This window comes from Mercenaria mercenaria, chromosome 1 (assembly GCF_021730395.1).
Source record: "Mercenaria mercenaria strain notata chromosome 1, MADL_Memer_1, whole genome shotgun sequence".
Lineage (NCBI taxonomy): Eukaryota > Metazoa > Mollusca > Bivalvia > Venerida > Veneridae > Mercenaria > Mercenaria mercenaria.
In genome coordinates, this window is record NC_069361.1 from 26827605 (window position 1) to 26847633 (window position 20029).

The 20029-nt window shown below is 37.3% G+C and overlaps 1 protein-coding gene across 1 annotated transcript; it reads left to right on the plus strand.

The window, feature by feature from the left end:
• Positions 1 to 19034, plus strand: LOC123543171 (kelch-like protein 26). Its single transcript, XM_045329266.2, has 2 exons — positions 1 to 61; positions 7351 to 19034. Exon 2 carries the CDS (start codon positions 7377 to 7379, stop codon positions 9468 to 9470), a length of 2094 nt encoding a protein of 697 aa, XP_045185201.2. The 5' UTR covers positions 1 to 61; positions 7351 to 7376; the 3' UTR covers positions 9471 to 19034.
• Positions 19035 to 20029: the final 995 nt, after the last annotated feature.

A 20029-nucleotide genomic window follows, 5' to 3' on the forward strand; every position in this document is an offset into this window, starting at 1 on the left:
TGCACATTCAAGAAACCAAACATAAACAATTTATAATTTAATATCTGATTTTTCGTAATACGTAAGTTTGCTTCGCCTTTATCAACAATAAACAGTTATTTGGTTTCACTAGAAGTGATACAATGTATCTATAAGTTAGTTGCATCCGTTTATTTTGTTGTATAGGACGAAGCGTATCGATGGCACTGCAGACTGCAGCAATTTTCGACCGTCTAAGACTGTATGATTATGTATGATAAAAATCGTTACCAGCCATATTTGTCAGTTTTTAAAGGTAATTGTAAAGTAAAAGTAAAGCTTCTTGTTTAACATGGGTAGTCAACGAAAGTCCCCACCTGGATGTAACAACTTATTTCCAGTTGAGCCCACGGCATGCGTCATATTTACCTCTCCAACATCCAATCTAGGCCGATACATGGGCCGATACTGCTGGAAACAGTACCAATTTAAGTAAATTACCCAGCACTGAACACTAGTCTGGATATCAGCTGCAACCGGGAATCGAACCAGGACTGCTGGCATTGCAGCCCAACCTCTTCTTCTTATTCTTCCGTTCTTGTACAGGTCCCACTCTGGGGCAATGGTGTATGTACAAGGGGGTGAGTGCGGCGCTCAATTATTTACAGTGCAGAGTAAAAGCAGATGAAAACGACGTTGCAGCTTAGTGGGATGATGTCGCCAGGGCCCTCTTGAAGGCCTCGACGCTGCCGGCCATGACACCTTCCTGTGGGAGCCGGTTCCATAGTCTGGTGGCGGAGGTGAAGAAGGAGTGAAGGAGAACATCTTTGCCACAAAACTGAGGATAGTGTCTCATGGAGTGCCCACAGGTGTTGATGGAGGTAGGGTGGAAAAACCTTGCTGGTGGTGTTATGTCGACAAGGCCATGAACTATTCTGTAAGTCATGACCAGCTTGGCGTTGGAGCGACATATATGGAGGGGTAGCCAGCCGATATCAGACACCATTTGGCTAGTACTGCTAGTGGTGCAGTAATCGCCCTTCACAAAGCGTGCTGCATGGCGCTGGACGGCCTCAAGTTGGTCAGTGTTGGTCTGTGTGTGAGGGTCCCAAGCAGAGCTGGCGTACTCTAGAATAGGCCTGCTAACCACTGTGCGACTGACTCCCTTCTGTTTCATTGTTTAAAGCAGAGACAAAACATATTAAACACCTATTCTCCCTTATTTTTGATACTCGGCAGTTTATTTAAATTCCTTTTAAATTAAAAGTTTTCTGTAGCAGTACCATGTTTACAGGTTTTTCTTATTGGCAATGGCTAAGGTTCTGTTAACCAGTCTAGAGGTCCGGTAATCAATAGAAATGTACTATAGCTACTATGTACTATTATATTACCAGTGTAGAAGGTAATTGCTGGTAAAAGTTATGATTAGTTGTCATAAAGTTATTACCTCTCACTCGGGTATGAGGCATATTGAATATGAAGTTTTAACAGTGATTTCAGGTATACACCGTTATTCATTTATTTGAGCACTTAAAGGAATTCAAAAATTTAGAGTATAATCCATGTCTTAAATACTAAAGAAAACATTAAGTTTGTTATTTTAATTCATCAGTCCCGAGGAAAACAAGAATTTGATAAAGCTTCCAATTACGGCGTACAAATTGCTATTTTTTATTTATTGAATTTGCGACTGTATTTTTCCCAGGATTAAAGAATACTTCTGTTTCCAGTCACTTACAATTTACAACAACGGAAAAAAACGAGAGCAAACTTTTGAAATCATCTTACATTTTTAAAGCGAAAATATAGTCTCCTCTGTATGAATAACGTTTTCAGTAATCAAACATATCGGAAATAAAGAACAGGCTATTAAGAATAACCAAGAATAACCAGTTCCAATTCACTAACAGGGGAAATAATTGACTAGCCAGAAAAATTGACAATGGGGGTAAAGAATTGACTAGCCAGGAATATTGATGAGTAGGGGGGGTGGGTGAGAATTGACTTAGTAGTTAGTTTTTTCCCCCCTTAATATTGATCAAGAGTAACCAGTTGCAATTGGTGGGGGGGGGGGGGGGATTGACTAGGGAGGGAAAGAACTGGCCCTGGGAAAAAACCTGACTGGGAAAAAAACTGACGGTTACACAAGTACCAAAAATAATTTGAGCCACACCATGAGAAAACCAAGTCCAACATAGTACATTTGGGACCAGCATGGATCCAGACCAACCTGTGCATTGGCACAGTCTGGTCAGGATCCATGCTGTTTGCTTTCAAAGCCTATAGCAATTAGAGAAACTGTTAACGAAAAGCATGGATCTCGACCAGACTGCGCAGATGCGCAGCCTGGTCTGGATCCATGTTGGTTGCAAATGCACTATGTTGGTTTTCTCATGGTGCGGCTCATTTTAGGTTTTCTGAATAACTGAAGTTACATCATCACTTCTAGTTAATCAAACATGCAGAACTGCCTTAACCATGAAAACATGAAGAACTTTCAGTTATGACTCGGTACATTCAGTTGAAATATTGTTATATTAATTTGAATCTTTCAGGGACCATTATATGTACAAAACTCAACCTCTGTCAAAGATGATGAAAAGAGGCTGCGTTCTTGGAATATGGCTTTTCCTTTTGGATATTTATCATTGTTTCTTGTCAAGTACCAGTACACTCTTTGTTTATAAAATTTTGTTGAACAGTTGTAGGACATCAATGTATGTTCTTTCAAACTACTATTTATTCATTATTGTTTGTGTCATAGAGGGCCCTTATCATTCAAAGGGTGTTGGGGTCATGACTCGGGTTCACAGGTGGTACCGGTTGATTTTTGTAGTCTTGGGGAAATTAGCCGGGTTCGAACTTCTGTGAGATTCTACCGAGTGTTATAAATTTAAAGGAACCTCATTTTGACAGACTTATAAGCCTCTGGTTTTAGGCTTGACCTTTAGATAATTGTCCACACTGCAGATAAACACAATGTAACCGTTTTTAGCTCATCTGATTTTTTGAAAAAAAATGATGAGTTATTGTCATCACTTGAGCGGTTGTCGGCGTCGGCGTCTGCGTCGGCGTTGCCTGGTTAAGTTTTATGTTTAGGTAAGCTTTTCTCCTAAACTATCAAAGCTATTGCTTTGAAACTTGGAATACTTGTTCACCATCATAAGCTGACCCTGTATAGCAAGAAACATAACTCCATCTTGCTTTTTGCAAGATTTATGGCCCCTTTTGTACTTAGAAAATATCAGATTTCTTGGTTAAGTTTTATGTTTAGGTCAACTTTTCTCCTAAACTATCAAAGCTTTTGCTTTGAAACTTGGAATACTTGTTCACCATCATAAACAGACCCTGTACATCAAGAAACATAACTCCATCTTGCTTTTTGCAAGAATTTTTGCCCCTTTTGGACTTAGAAAATCAGTTTTCTTTGTTAAGTTTTATGTTTAGGTCAGCTTTTATCCTAAACTATCAAAGGTATTCCTTTAAAACTTGCAACACTTGTTCACCATCATAAGCTGACCCTGTGCAGCAAGAAACATAACTCCATCCTGCTTTTTGCAAGATTTATGGCCCCTTTTGGACTTAGAAAATATCAGATTTCTTGGTTAAGTTTTATGTTTAGGTCAACTTTTTCTCTTAAACTATCAAAGCTATTGCTTTAAAACTTGCAACTCTTGTTCACCATCATAAGCTGACCCTGTACAGCAAGCAACATAACTCCATCCTGCTTTTTGCAATAATTATTGCCCCTTTTGGACTTAGAAAAATCATTTTCTTGGTTGAATATTATGTTTAAGTCAACTTTTCTCATAAACTATCAAAGCTATTGCTTTAAAACTTGCAACAGTTTTTCACCATCATAAGTGGACACTGTACATCAAGAAACATAACTCTATCCTGCTTTTTGCAAGAGTGATGGCCCTTTTTAGACTTAGAAAATCATGGGTAGGACAATATTTCTATTATACAAAAAAAATCAGATGAGTGTCAGCACCCGCAAGGCGGTGCTCTTGTTTGAAGTTTAATTCAGGTTTCCCATTTAGATGATAACAAGCAACAAGATGTAACAAAGTTCCAGCGAATAATAAATTTCCAATGTTAAAGTTACAACAATTCACAAAAGCCTGTATTTAAATAACAAAGCAAAGCTTAAGTGTTCCTTCAAAGTTCAATAGGCTGACTCAATATAAGTCACTGATATGCCTCTATTTCTGGCAAGAGATGCCAGGAACTTTTAAAACATCTTTACACCTTCATACATGCCATATCTCCCGCCGGGAGACTTTTTCTCCCGTATTTTCAGTATATCTCCCGGTCTCCCGCCGGGACATGAAAACCTCCCGTAAAAAAATAAATTCAGAAAAAAGTCCTCTGTCGAAAAATCGTATCTCGGACGACATGACTTGTAGACCTTTAGGACGGATTACACCAAACCGGAAGTGACTACTCAGTGTTACATGTGAAGTAGTCCAAAATGTAGTTCCATGTTATGGATGAAATCTGGTATAATGAGTGACATGAGGAGGTGACATTTAAATTTTTGGCTTATGTTTATTGCTTATAGTATTGAGAATAGATCTAGACCATTTTCATTGTAAATTTCTTGGAATAAGTTTTATTCTTTGCGAAAAATGTCTACCTACGCGTAACTGCTAAAGGGCTGTTTTCATGGGGGCATTTTTAGAGGGTGATGTTTCTCAGAACAGATTACTATTCGAAGAATAGTCTAGCTATTCTACTCACCCTGGCGTCGGCGTCGGCGTCACACCTTGGTTAAGTTTTTGCATGCAAGTACATACAGCCATCAATTAAAGGCATATAGCTTTGAAACTTATTTTTTCTTTTTCTAGGTCAATTACCAACCTCTCTGGGTCAAGTCCCATAACATTGACATGTATTTTGAGCAAATTATGCCCCCTTTTGGACTTAGAAAATTTTGGTTAAAGTTTTACATGCAAGTTACTATCTCCAAAACTAATACAGATATTGATTTGAAACTTCACATGTGTCTTCGGGGTTATAAAACTAGTTGATAGCAGCAAGTCCCATAACTCTGACTTTCATTTTGGCCAAATTATGCCCCCTTTTGGACTTAGAAAATTCTGGTTAAAGTTTTGCGTGCAAGTACAGACAGCTATTTCTAAAAGGCATATAGATTTGAAACTTATTTTTCATTTTCTAGATCAATTACCAACCTCACTGGGTCAAGACCCATAACTCTGACATGTATTTTGAGCAAATTATGCCCCCTTTTAGACTTAGAAAATTTTAGTTAAAGTTTTACATGCAAGTTACTATCTCCAAAACTAATGCAGATATTGATTTGAAACTTCACATGTGTCTTCGGGGTTATAAATCTAGTTGATAGCAGCAAGTCCCATAACTCTGACCTTCATTTTGGCCAAATTATGCCCCCTTTTGGACTTGGCAAATTCTGGTTAAAGTTTTGCGTGCAAGTACATACAGCTATTTCTAAAAGGCATATAGATTTGAAACTTATTTTTTCTTATTCTAGATCAATTACCAACCTCACTGGGTCAAGTCCCATAACTCTGACATGTTTTTTGAGCAAATTATGCCCCCTTTTAGACTTAGAAAATTTTGGTTAAAGTTTTACATGCAAGTTATTATCTCCAAAACCAATGCAGATATTGATTTGAAACTTCACATGTGTCTTCGGGGTTATAAATCTAGTTGATAGCAGCAAGTCCCATAACTCTGACCTTCATTTTGGCCAAATTATGTCCCCTTTTGGACTTAGCAAATTCTGGTTAAAGTTTTGCGTGCAAGTACATACAGCTATTACTAAAAGGCATATAGATTTTAAACTTATTTTTTCTTTTTCTAGATCAATTACTAACCTCACTGGATCAAGTCCCATAACTCTGGCATGATTTTGGGCAAATTATGCCCCCTTTTGGACTTTGAAAATTCTGGTTAAAGTTTTACATGCAAGTTTCTATCTCCAAAACTAATGCAAAATTGAATTGTAACTTCACATGTGCCTTCGGGGTTATAAAACTAGTTGATAGCAGCAAGTCCCATAACTGATATGCATTTTGGTCAAATTATTCCCCCTTTTGAACTTAAAACTCTTTTGATATTTAACCTTTTTGGGTAATATTTTCCTGCTTCTGGGACAATATTTCGAATAGTCGAGCTTGGCTGTCTTACAGACAGCTCTTGTTTTTCTTATATTCAGCATAACATGTCAATATTTTTCTATTTTTGATAAGAAGACATGTTATACTAAATGACCATATATGGTTTTCATATCATTGAAATGCTCTGAAGTGCTGAAAATGAGGTCTGAATGTTTTGTTATTAATATGAAATAAATAAGGAATTGAATTGGTAGAATGTAACCTGTAAGTTGTGAAGGGGTAAAAAATTAAACTTGTTTAGATGTGGCTGTAAACAGGCTAGTTTGGCCAGATTATGATAGAAGATGACAATTTCAGTGCAATTTAGCAGAGAAAAAGAAGAAATTTAAAAATATTTCAAGATCACTGTTTTGGGTGTATTTTTTTCCAAAAATGCATATTTATTGACTAAATATTGGTATTTTTTAGGTGTCAGGGGTGAGTTTGGGTATATTTTACAGTAACAGTATGTGATTTGAGTGCACTTTATGGTAAAACTTGATAAAATATGGCAAAAATAAGCTCAAGCAAGGAAAAGTGGTCAAAAATGATGTCGCGACAGCTTTTTTCCAGGAAATTTGGCGCACTAGCATACGTTACTGAAAAAGCCATAAAACCTTGAAAATTGATTGTATCAAACTGAAACTGGTATTTTTTTCATGCATTCAGGTTACTGGTACAATTTAAGTGAAAATAACACATTTTGAGTATGAAAAATGTTTCTTTAAGGACGGATTACACCAAACCGGAAGTGACTACTCAGTGTTACATGACTTTGTGAAGTAGTCCAAAATGTAGTTCCATGCTATGGATGAAATCTGGTATAATGAGTGACATGAGGAGGTGACAGTTAAATTTTTGGCTTATGTTTATTGCTTATAGTATTGAGAATAGATCTAGACCATTTTCATTGTAAATTTCTTGGAATAAGTTTTATTCTTTGCGAAAAATGTCTACCTACGCGTAACTGCTAAAGGGCTGTTTTCATGGGATAAATTGCCTATGGTCAGTAGATGACCTTACTGTGTAAGTAGGTCAAAGGGCAAGATTATAGTGATTTTGAGACTGAAAATGGTACAGGTCGTCATGAGGGGCATACATGTTTTACAAACAGCTCTTATTTACTAGTGCTTAACATGTAACAGTTATAGTTCTGCCCTTATGACAGGCTATGAACTTATAAGTTAAACCATTACAGTGTATTACAAGATAAGATTATTTATGAATACATATTTTACTTTAATTTCAGATTAATGTTACTGTGAAGAATAAACCATGGTGCTATACAGAGCCAGCGAGTCTCACTTTACATCGATAATGTCAGTTCTCAATCAGCTTAGACGAGAGAAAACTTTCTGCGATGTCATTTTAAAAGTACAATCAAGTGAAATACATGCCCATAGATCAGTGTTAGCTGCTGGTTGTCCGTACTTCAAGTCTCTATTTCTTGGCCATTTTAGTGAAGCAACAATGAAAGAGATCAATCTCTCTGAAGTAACAGAAAATGTCGATGCTTTGGAAATCATCCTGAATTTCATTTACTCTGGTGAAGTTGAAATAAACATGGATAATTTGGGCATTATAGTAAAACTGTCATCCTTCTTCCTTCTAGAAACTCTTCGGCAGTTTTCAGCTGATTTCATGAAGGAAGCGTTATGTCTGAAAACCTGTTTAAAGTTCTATCTGTATGCAGCTGAACATGGGATAACAGATGTTGAAGTTGATTCAGAACTTATGATGAAATCCAGATTTCATGACTTCTTGATCTTTGAAGAGTCTACTTTGAATTTATCAGCAGATGAGCTTGCTTGCCTGATAGAAAAGGATGTGTTTGAGCATTGTTCTGCTTACAATATTGTTCAGTTTGTGACAAAATGGGTTAATAAAGGCAAGACTGCAAAGCATGTATCAGTTGGTTTAGAGTTACTGGATACATTGAACAGATTTGAAGAAAGAGTGACATGTACAAATTTGAATGAGGTTTGTCTTGAAACTCTGTATGAAAGGCTTGTGATGACACTAGAAACATGTGACATTGAAAACAAGGAGGATTTTCTGTCAAAGCTGAAAACTGCTGTTGATGAAGTGGTGATGGATAATTCTTCCGAAACTGATCATTCTCAGTGTGATGTGGCAACCTGCAGTACAAGTCTTTCTGGGAAAGGGAAGAAAAAGGTTCCTGTAACAGAATTAGCAGTTGTCACATTATCACCAAAACTATGTGTTATACAGGACTATAAAAAAGCTCGTTTAGGAGGACTGATTCATCATGTACAGGAACCTTTTAATGATGCTGTGTTCGATGTCTGTACGTACATTCCTAGGACACGGAGCTGGTACTATGTGTGTGAGCTTCACGAACAGGGCGGAATGCCAGAGTATCTCATTGACGGATCTGGGTATGAAAGTAGATTGGTAGTTCTGGATGATAATATTGCATTTGTTGATAACCGCGGAGATTACATTGATTTGTATAACTTGAAAAGTCACACATGGCATGCACCTGATGTACAGTACTATGATACAAACATAAATCCTGAACTGGAAGATGGCCATTTTCAGGCGAATGATGTTTGTTTTGTGACAGGGAAAGGAGATGAAAAGTACATGATTGTCAGAATGAGACTGTTTACAGACAATTCATTTGATCAGGCGACTGATATGTATTTCCGGGGTTACATTCTTCGTAGCGATGGTGAATCATGGGATTGCATCTTTGTCACTCCAACAAGGATTCGAACAAACCTGTCAGACAATGGCGGAATGCCAGAAATGAATGCACACATTAGCAAAACTAGCAACGAAATGCTAGTAACTCATAGCACATTAGACGGTGGATGGAATATTGTGTTTGTTGCCAATCTGAATAACCTGTTTCCTGTGCCAGTCATATTGAAATCTGAATTTATTGAAGATCAAGATATATTCAGAGGCAGTGCTATTTTAGAAGAAGAGGATCGTTTACTTATTGTTTCCAATGGTACCAAAAATTGTGGACATGAGGCGAAAATATTGTATGAATATAAATTCAACTCGGAGGTACTGACTGAAGTGAACTTGCCAAGGAAGGAGATAGCAACCATTAAAAAACCGTATGTTTATGATGATGAGGAGACAGAATACCCATGTCTGTGTGAATTCAGTGCCACTGATGGTCATTCATTATGGTACATTGAGGGAAACCTGGACATTGTTAGTGCTTTCACAGAAGTTCAGTTGGACAGCAAACAGAATCTCATTACAAAAAAACATACTCCACCCCCATTTGCTTGTATCACCAGAGCGTTCGCTGGTCAAGTCAGAACTGATATTTTGTCCAGTTTAAAACCAATCTCTCATTTTCTAGTCAAAGAAAATAGTAAAAATTAGTGACTGTGATAGTTTCAACACTGTTTTCATTTTAAGGTTCACCTGTTAGTCTCAGGGGATGGTCTGTTACAGGGTTATCCTTTGATTCCTCTTTAAATGTAAGACAGTACTGTTAATTATGTCTCCCACCACACAGTGGTGTGGGAGACATATTGATTTACTCCTGTCTTTGTGTGTCTGTCACAAATCTTGTCCGCATTCTTAGTCGAACATTTCTAGTCCGATCTTCACCAAACTTGAATAAAATGTGTTTGATCATAAGTCCTCGGCCAAGTGCAATAACTAGCCAAACCATGCCCAAGCACTTTGGACATATGGCAAATCAGCCTTTTTACCCTTGTCCGCACTCTGACGAACATTTCTCATCCGATTTTCACCAAACTTGAACCAAATGTTTTTGACCATAACTGCTCGGCCAAGTACATTAACTAGCCAAATCACTGGAGGCACTCCAGGATTATGGACCTTGAATTACCCAGAATCAGCCTTTTTACTCTTCAAAGGTATATTTGTAGTGAGTAAATGGTATTTAAAGACTGACTTGGTATTTAGATGATTATATAGGCAGTTGTGGGAGACATGCGCTTTTCTCAAATTCAGCTCTAGTACTATACATTATTCTTAAGGGTTCCGCAGATGGTAATAGAAACTTTTTGAATTTCTAAAATATCTACCGGTAGATTAGTTTTGAATTTATCGTTGATGGGGTGTCTTCCATTGTAAATTTTAGCTACTCCTGGCACAATATCTTTTTGATTTTATAGTGACAATTATTAAATGAAATTTTGTAAAAAATGAGCAAGATTATTTAGTGTGAAAGCAACATCTCCATACTTTTATGCCCCCCGGCATCTACTGATGCGGGAGGCATAAAGTGATTGTCCTGTCTGTTCGTTCGTCCATCCGTCCGTTCGAGGTTAACCAAATGGGACCGTTTCGTCTAGCATCAATACCCCTTACTAGAATGACTTGATACTAATGCAGATGTAACCTGTGACCATTCCTTATCTTCAAACATCACCTGACCTCAGTTTGACCTTGACCTTGACCTCGTTTTGGACAGGTTGCTTTGTATGGGCCATCTCTTGGTTAACAAAATGGGACAGTTTCGTCTAGCATCAATACCCCTTACTAGAATGACTTGATACGAATGCAGATGTAACATGTGACCATTCCTCATCTTCAGACATCACCTGACCTCAGTTTGACCTTGACCTCGTTTTGGACTTAGGTTGCTTTGTATGGGCCATCTCTTGGTTAACCAAATGGGAACGTTTCGTCTAGCATCAATATCCCTTACTAGAATGACTTGATACTAATGCAGATGTAACCTGTGACCATTCCTCATCTTCAGACATCACCTAACCTCAGTTTGACCTTGACCTTGACCTCGTTTTGGACTTAGGTTGCTTTGTATGGGCCATCTCTTGGTTAACCAAATGGGACCGTTTCGTCTAGCATCAATACCCCTTACTAGAATGACTTGATACTAATGCAGATGTAACATGTGACCATTCCTCATCTTCAGACATCACCTGACCTTAGTTTGACCTTGACCTTGAACTTGACCTCGTTTTGGACTTAGGTTGCTTTGTATCGACAAGGCTGCCACCGGGGGCATCAAGCGTTTATTGAGCGTAGCTCCTTGTTTTTTGTGAAATTTGGAAAAGAAAAGATTTTCTTTCGAAATTGTGAACAAAATTGCTTAGTTTTTACATAGGGAAAAATATAAATTGAAATTTTTAAATATTATCTTAAAAATACAAAAACGATCAGCCTTGGAGACTTTTAGAATTATGTAGTTTATATCTGGATACTGCAAGATACCGTGAATTAGACAGTAAAAAAAGACCCTTGATAAGTTTTATTTTTGCATACTAAACAGGAGGTTCTGATGTTTTTAGCTCACTTGTCACAAAGTGACAAGGTGAGCTCTTGTGATCGCGCGGTGTCCGTCGTCCGTGCGTCTGTCCGTGCGGCTGTAAACTTTTGCTTGTGACCACTCTAGAGGTCACAATTTTCATGGGATCTTTATGAAATTTGGTCAGAATGTTCACCTTGATGATATCTAGGTCAAGTTCGAAACTGGGTCACATGCCGTCAAAAACTAGGTCAGTAGGTCTAAAAATAGAAAAACCTTGTGACCTCTCTAGAGGCCATAATTTTCAATGGATCTTCATGAAAATTGGTCAGAATGTTTACCTTGATGATATCTAGGTTAAGTTCGAAACTGGGTCACATGCCTTCAAAAACTAGGTCAGTAGGTCTAAAAATAGAAAAACCTTTTGACCTCTCTAGAGGCCATATATGTCACAAGATCTTCATGAAAATTGGTCAGAACTTTCACCTTGATGATATTTAGGTCAAATTCGAAACTGGGTCAGGTGCCTTCAAAAACTAGGTCAGTAGGTCAAATAATAGAAAAACCTTGTGACCTCTCTAGAGGCCATATTTTTCATGGGATCTGTATCAAAGTTGGTCTGAATGTTCATCTTGATGATATCTAGGTCAAGTTCGAAACTGGGTCATGTACGGTCAAAAACTAGGTCAGTAGGTCTAAAAATAGAAAAACCTTGTGACCTTTCTAGAGGCCATATATTTCACAAGGTCTTCATGAAAATTGGTCAGAACGTTCACCTTGATGATATCTAGGTCAAGTTCGAAACTGGGTCACGTGCGATCAAAAACTAGGTCAGTAGGTCAAATAATAGAAAAACCTTGTGATCTCTCTAAAGGCCACATTTTTAATGGGATCTGTAGGAAAGTTGGTCTGAATGTTCATCTTGATGATATCTAGGTCATATTCAAAACTGGGTCACGTGCTGTCAAAAACTAGGTCAGTAGGTCTAAAAATAGAAAAACCTTGTGACCTCTCTAGAGGCCATATATTTCATGAAATCTTCATGAAAATTGGTCAGAATGTTCACCTTGATGATATCTAGGTCAAGTTCGAAAGTGGGTCACGTGCCTTTAAAAACTAGGTCAGTAGGTCAAATAATAGAAAAACCTTGTGACCTCTCTAGAGGCCATATTTTCCATTGGATCTGTATAAAAGTTGGTCTGAATGTTCATCTTGATGATATCTAGGTCAAGTTAGAAAGTGGGTCACATGCGGTCAAAAATTAGGTCAGTAGGTCAAATAATAGAAAAACCTTGTGACCTCTCTAAAGGCCATATTTTTCAGTGGATCTTCATGAAAGTTGGTCTGAATGTTCATCTTGATGATATCTAGGTCAAGTTCGAAACAGAGTCATGTGCGATCCAAAACTAGGTCAGTAGGTCTAAAAATAGAAAAACCTTGTGACCTCTCTAGAGGCCATACTTTTCAATGGATTTTCATGAAAATTGGTCAGAATGTTCATCTTGATAATATCTAGGTCAAGTTCAAAAGTGGGTCACGTGCCTTCAAAAAGAAGGTCAGTAGGTCAAATAATGAAAAAACGTTGTGACCTCTCTATAGGCTATATTTTTCATGGGATCTGTATGAAAGTTGGTCTGAATGTTTATCTTGATGATATCTAGGTCTAGTTTGAACCTGGGTCAACTGCGCTCAAAAACCAGGTCAGTAGGTCTTGAAATAGAAAAACCTTGTGACCTCTCTAGAGGCCATACCCTTGAATGGATCTTCATGAAAATTGGTCAGAATGTTCACCTTGATGATATCTAGGTCAAGTTTGAAACTGGGTCACGTGCCTTAAAAAACTAGGTCAATAGGTCAAATAATAGAAAAACCTTGTGACCTCTCTAGAGACCATATTTTTCAATGGATCTTCATGAAAATTGGTCAGAATTTTTATCTTGATAATATCTAGGTCAAGTTCAAAACTGGGTCACATGAGCTCAAAAACTAGGTCACTATGTCAAATAATAGAAAAAACGAGGTCATACTCCAAACTGGATCATGTGGGAAGAGGTGAGCGATTCAGGACCATCATGGTCCTCTTGTTAGTAATTTTACCAATGCTTGGAAACTATCATACTGTAAAAGCAGAAATTTTCATGTGGATTTAAATTTCACTAAAATCGTGAGGCCTTACATATTGCAAAAATGAATCCTCTTGTAAATATTCATCATTAGTATAATTTGAATTCAAGTAGGATACCATTTCTACAATGTCGCGAATATTAAACCTCGCGAACATACTCAAAATTTAAAAATCAAGAAATTTTGACCCAGCAGAAATATGTGTTTTTACAGTAACAAGCTACATTTACTAGTATGTTAAAGATTTTAGACTGGTGTTCATTTTTATTTTTTTTATATGTGAAGCAGGATGAAAATCAGTGATTAAAGTACTTTATTCAATTTGCAGTTTTCATGGTAGGTTCTTTACCCTGCTAAATTTCTAAAATGGACTGTTCCATCATTCAATTGGGGCAGTGCCACTTATTATTCGAAGCAGTGTTCGTTGAAGATTTACTTACTGAATAGCAAACAGTGCAGAGCATGATCAGCCTGCACAGATTTTGGTCTGCACTGGTTGCAAACGCATAATCACTTGCCGCCAGCAGGCTAAAAGTTAATGAAAGTTTGCATAATGTTATTTTGCAGATAATTTAAATAAACAGGAACTCGCTGTTGTTGTGTACCTTTGAAATGTTACAACTTCATTTCTGTTTGCTGATATACATTTCCCACTTTCTGTTTAGATACATTTTATCGAGAAAATACTGCTGTTAATATTTCAGATGTTTTATTTCATCAATGCAAGTTCAGCATAAGTAAAAGGTCCAGCATCCATTGGTCATCATCTTGCATTAACATTTTAACTTTACCAGCTTTTCCATTGAAACTACAGGCCAGACTTGGTCTGTAGCATCATGGAAAGGTTCTCCCAAGGTTGTTCAGCTTGACCACATTTATTAGGTAACAAGTGCTAGAAACAGAAAAACCTTTAAACAACTTCTTCTCATTAACATGTTCTGCAGCATCCTTATCTGGTTGTCTGTCAAGTTTATTCAAATGCATTTGCTTGACCCCTCTTGCTTGAAATAGAAAAAACCTTTAAACAACTTCCTTTCATGAACCATTTGAGGATCTTGACCTCTATGGTTACTCTGAAATTTGTTCAAATAGTTAGCCCCATTTTGTCAAATACTTAGGCCCGTTTTGGGGCTAAATAGCTTAACATAGAAAAAGCTTTAAATGACTTCTTTTTGTGAATTATTTGATTGACCTAGTACTCTAAATTAGTCTATAGCATCATTGCTTTGTCCTCTCTCAGTTGTTTTTCAAATGATTCCCATTGACTCCTTTTAAAAATAAAAAGCTTTAAACAGCTTCTCATGAATCACATGATAGATTTTCTCAAACATTTGTCTGTAGCATCCTCTTTCAAATTTGTTCAGACAGTTTTGTCTTTGCCTCTTTGTGGCTGCCAGAGCTGAGAACAGAAAAAAATGACTTATCAAGAACTGCTTGATAGAACCATTCTAAATTTGGTCAGTATCTTATGATTCTCTTGTAGTTTTGTTCAGATGGTTCCACTTGGTCCTTTATAGGGACTCTGAAGCTAAAAGAAGAAATTTCATGATCCACTTGCTGGATCTGCACTGAAATTGGTCTGTATCAACCTTGTTTTGATCATCTTTAAGTTTGTTATGTTTTCGCTTAGCATCAGAGCTTAAAATAGGAGAAGTATTACCAATCAAACAACATCTTCCCATGAATCACTTGACTAATCATAACCAGATTTGGTTTGTCTGTCTTGTTCAGGCCTCATTGGGGTTTGTTCAAATGGTTCAGCTTGAACCTTTTTAGGAGCTGTCCAAGCTAAAAAAAAACCTTTAATGACCTATCATAAACCACTTGATAAATCTTTGCCAAAATTGGTATGTAGCATCTTTGTACGGACCTCTCACAAATTGTTTCATGATTATGGTAAAGTCTGACCGCTGCTAGGAGCCACTGGAGGTAAACATAGAAACACAAAGTCAATGGCCATAATCATCAACATTTAAAGTCTGAAACTTAGACTTAAGAGCGGTAATTTTCAACTTGCAATACTATTATTTGAGCCATGCCATGGGAAAACCAACATAGTGGCTTTGCGACCAGCATGGATCAAGACCAGCCTGCGCATCCGCGCAGTCTGGTCAGGATTCATGCTGTTCGCTAACAGTTTCTGTAATTGCAATAGGCTTTGAAAGCGAACAGCATGGATCCTGACCAGACTGCGTGGATGTGCAGGCTGGTCTGGATCCATGCTGGTCGCAAAGCCACTATGTTGGTTTTCTCATGGCACGGCTCATTTATAGTATATACACTAAATCATCATTTGCTCAAAGGATGTAAGGGGACAAACAAAACACTTGAGTTTGCATGGGTTTCCAGTGTTCTAAACAGAGAAACTTTGAATAAAATGACTGTGAACCACATGAAATGTGAGCCCAAGTGCTTAAGACACCAGTACTTGAGTGAGCAGTATTTCACTGTATATACAGATGAAAGCTTGCCTATTCATGAAGGGTTTGAATAGTATTTCTGATAATTAAACAGTCACAGAGCAGAAGTAACACTGTATTGTTAAGACAATTAAAATCTTAAGTTTCAGACTAAAAATTTTGATGAATTCATAAGAAAGGGATATTACTATTTCATTTAGGTTTACTTTCAAACACAAATATAAGTACAGAAAATTATACAGTGTGCCGGTATACAGGTGGAAGTTATTGCTAGCTCTGACCCAAGTACAAATGTGCTTGTTGTCACAGAACATTCAGTTAGAGAAAGTTACATTGTACATTTGTACATACTTTATACTTTTTATAGAGTAATAACGCCATGTGCTAGTGTGCAGCTCATTGTTGTCTTGGTATCTATGTAAATGATTTAAGTCACCTCTTGCAGAAAACTGTCATGTGGGTTTAATATATATGTTGCTAATATCTTTACCATTTAATTAATACATTTACCATTTTGAATAGATTTTTATTCAAAGTAATAAATATCTATGCATTACCCAAAAGTATTGTGTGTGGGGGGGGGGGGGGGGGGGAAGAAAATGATAGATAACTGTTGATGTAAGTATTATATATTTTTAGCTCACCTGTCACAAAGTGACAAGGTGAGCTTTTGTGATCGCGCGGCGTCCGTCGTCCGTCCGTCCGTGCGTGCGTGCGTCCTTAAACTTTTGCTTGTGACCACTCTAGAGGTCACATTTTTCATTGGATCTTTATGAAAGTTGGTCAGAATGTTCACCTTGATGATATCTAGGTCAAGTTCGAAACTGGGTCACGTGCCGTCAAAAACTAGGTCAGTAGGTCTAAAAATAGAAAAACCTTGTGACCTCTCTAGAGGCCATATATTTCACAAGATCTTCATGAAAATTGGTCAGAATGTTCACCTTGATGATATCTAGGTCAAGTTCGAAACTGGGTCACGTGGGGTCAAAAACTAGGTCAGTAGGTCTAAAAATAGAAAAACCTTGTGACCTCTCTAGAGGCCATATTTTTCATGAGATCTTAATGAATGTTGGTCAGAATGTTCACCTTGATGATATCTAGGTCAAGTTCGAAACTGGGTCACGTGGGGTCAAAAACTAGGTCATTAGGTCTAAAAATAGAAAAACCTTGTGACCTCTCTAGAGGCCATATTCCTCAATGGATCTTCATGAAAATTGGTCAGAATGTTCAGCTTCATGATATCTAGGTCAAGTACGTAACTGGGTCACGTGGGGGTAAAAACTAGGTCAGTAGATCTAAAATTAGAAAAACCTTGTGACCTCTCTAGAGGCCATATTTTTCATGAGATCTTCATGAATATTGGTCAGAATGTTCACCTTGATGATATCTAGGTCAAGTTCAATACTGGGTCATGTGGGATCAAAAACTAGGTCAGTAGGTCTAAAAATAGAAAAACTTTGTGACCTCTCTAGAGACCATATTTCTCAATGGATCTTCATGAAAATTGGTCAGAATGTTCATCTTGATGATATCTAGGTCAAGTTCGAAACTGGGTCACGTGCGGTCAAAAACTAGGTCAGTAGGTCTAAAAATAGAAAAACCTTGTGACCTCTCTAGAGGCCATATTTTTCAATGGATCTTCAGGAACATTAGTCAGAATGTTTACCTTGATGATATCTAGACCAAGTTCGAAACTGGGTCACGTGGGGTCAAAAACTAGGTCACTAGGTCTAAAAATAGAAAAACCTTGTGACCTCTCTAGAGGCCATTTATTTCATGAGATCTTCATGAATATTGGTCAGAATGTTCACCTTGATGATATCTAGGTCAGGTTCGAAACTGGGTCACGTGGGGTCAAAAACTAGGTCAGTAGGTCTAAAAATAGAAAAACCTTGTGACCTCTCTAGAGGCCATATTTCTCAATGGATCTTCATGAAAAATTGTCAGAATGTTCACCTTGATGATATCTAGGTCAAGTTTGAAACTGGGTCACGTACGGTCAAAAACTAGGTCAGTAGGTCTGAAAATAGAAAAACTTTGTGACCTCTCTAGAGGTCATATTTTTCATGGGATCTTTATGAAAATTGGTCAGAATGTTCATCTTGATGATATCTAGGTCAAGTTCGAAACTGGGTCACGTGCGGTCAATAACTAGGTCAGTAGATCTAAAAATAGAAAAACCTTGTGACCTCTTTAGAGGCCATATTTTTCAAGCGATCTTCATGAAAATTGGTCAGAATGTTGACCTTGATGATATCTAGGTCAAGTTCGAAACTGGGTTACGTGCGGTCAAAAACTAGGTCAGTAGGTCTAAAAATAGAAAAATCTTGTGATGTCTCTAGAGGCCATATTTCTCAATGGATCTTCATGAAAATTGGTGAGAATGTTCACCTTGATGATATCTAGGTCAAGTTCATAACTTGGTCATGTGCGGTCAAAAACTAGGTCAGTAGGTCGAAAAATAGAAAAACCTTGTGACCTCTCTAGAGGCCATATTTTTCACGAGATCTTCATGAAAATTGGTGAGAATGTTCACCTTGATGATATCTAGGTCAGGTTTAAAGGTGGGTCACATGCCTTCAAAAACTAGGTCATTAGGTCAAATAATAGAAAAACCTTGTGACCTCTCTAGAGGTCATATTTTTCAATGGATCTTCATGAAAATTGGTCAGAATTTTTTATCTTGATGATATCTAGGTCACATGTGCTCAAAAACTAGGTCACTATGTCAAATAATAGAAATAACTAGGTCATACTCAGTTCAACACTGGGTCATGTGGGGATAGGTGAGCGATTCAGGACCATCATGGTCCTCTTGTTATTTTTTACCCTCAAGTGAGAGCTTTTTAATAAACTGTTTTTCTTTGTTTATCAGAGTAATGTTGTATGTATTGTTTTATTATAAGGTCATTGGAGCAGATACTAGAATATAATATGCAATTTTTCTTCAGTTGAGAATAATATGGCTTATTTTATTCTGTGAAAAAAATGTGAAGCATTGATAATACTTCAGCTGCTACAAAGTGACTAAACCAGTACATCATTTGGCAACAGATGTTTTTATATATTATGCTTCTTTTAACAGGAACACAGATTGTCACAGACAGTGATTTAAGATGTTTTGTTTTAAAATTAAATACTTTGTTTTGAATCAGTGAATAGATGTATGTTTTCTTTCACACAAACCTTACAAATTTTGGAAATACAGACTTTCCAAGTTAAGGTATTAGGATATCTAGCAGCATTTTCGGTTATTAAACAAGAATAGCACGTATACAAATGAGAAACGTTCGCCCTGTCATTATAAACACTTACCATACTAGTGTATATCACCAAATCAATGCCCAGGTTATTTTTAGCTCACATGTCACTTTGTGACATGGTGAGCTTTTGTGATCGCGCAGCGTCCGTCGTCCGTCCGTAAACTTTTGCTTGTGACCACTCTAGAGGTCACATTTTTCATGGGATCTTTATGAAAGTTGGTCTGAATGTTCATCTTGATGATATCTAGGTCAAGTTCGAAAGTGGGTCACGTGTGATCCAAAACTAGGTCAGTAGGTCTAAAAATAGAAAAACCTTGTGACCTCTCTAGAGGCCATACTTTTCAATGGATCTTCATGAAAGTTGATCAGAATGTTCACCTTTATGATATCTAGGTCAAGTTTGAAACTGGGTCATGTGCCATCAAAAACTAGGTCAGTAGGTCAAATAATAAAAAAAACCTTGTGACCTCTCTGGAGGCCATATTTTTCATGGGATCTGTATGAAAGTTGGTCTGAATGTTCATCTTGATGATATCTAGGTCAAGTTCGAAACTGAGTTACCTGCGATCCAAAACTAGGTCAGTAGGTCTAAAAATAGAAAACCTTGTGACCTCTCTAGAGGCCATACTTTTCAATGGATTTTCATGAAAGTTGCTCAGAATGTTCACCTTGATGGTATCTAGGTCAAGTTCGAGACTGGGTCATGTGCCTTCAAAAACTAGGTCAGTAGGTCAAATAATAAAAAAACCTTGTGACCTCTCTAGAGACCATATTTTTCATGGGATCTGTATGAAAGTTGATCTGATTGTTCATCTTGATGATGTCTAGGTCAACTTCGAAACTGGGTCAACTGTGGTCCAAAACTAGGTCAGTAGGTCTAAAAATAGAAAA

Excerpts from the sequence above, each read along its gene's own strand:
- LOC123543171 (XM_045329266.2), top strand. The coding sequence starts at position 7,377 with ATGGTGCTATACAGAGCCAGCGAGTCTCACTTTACATCGATAATGTCA.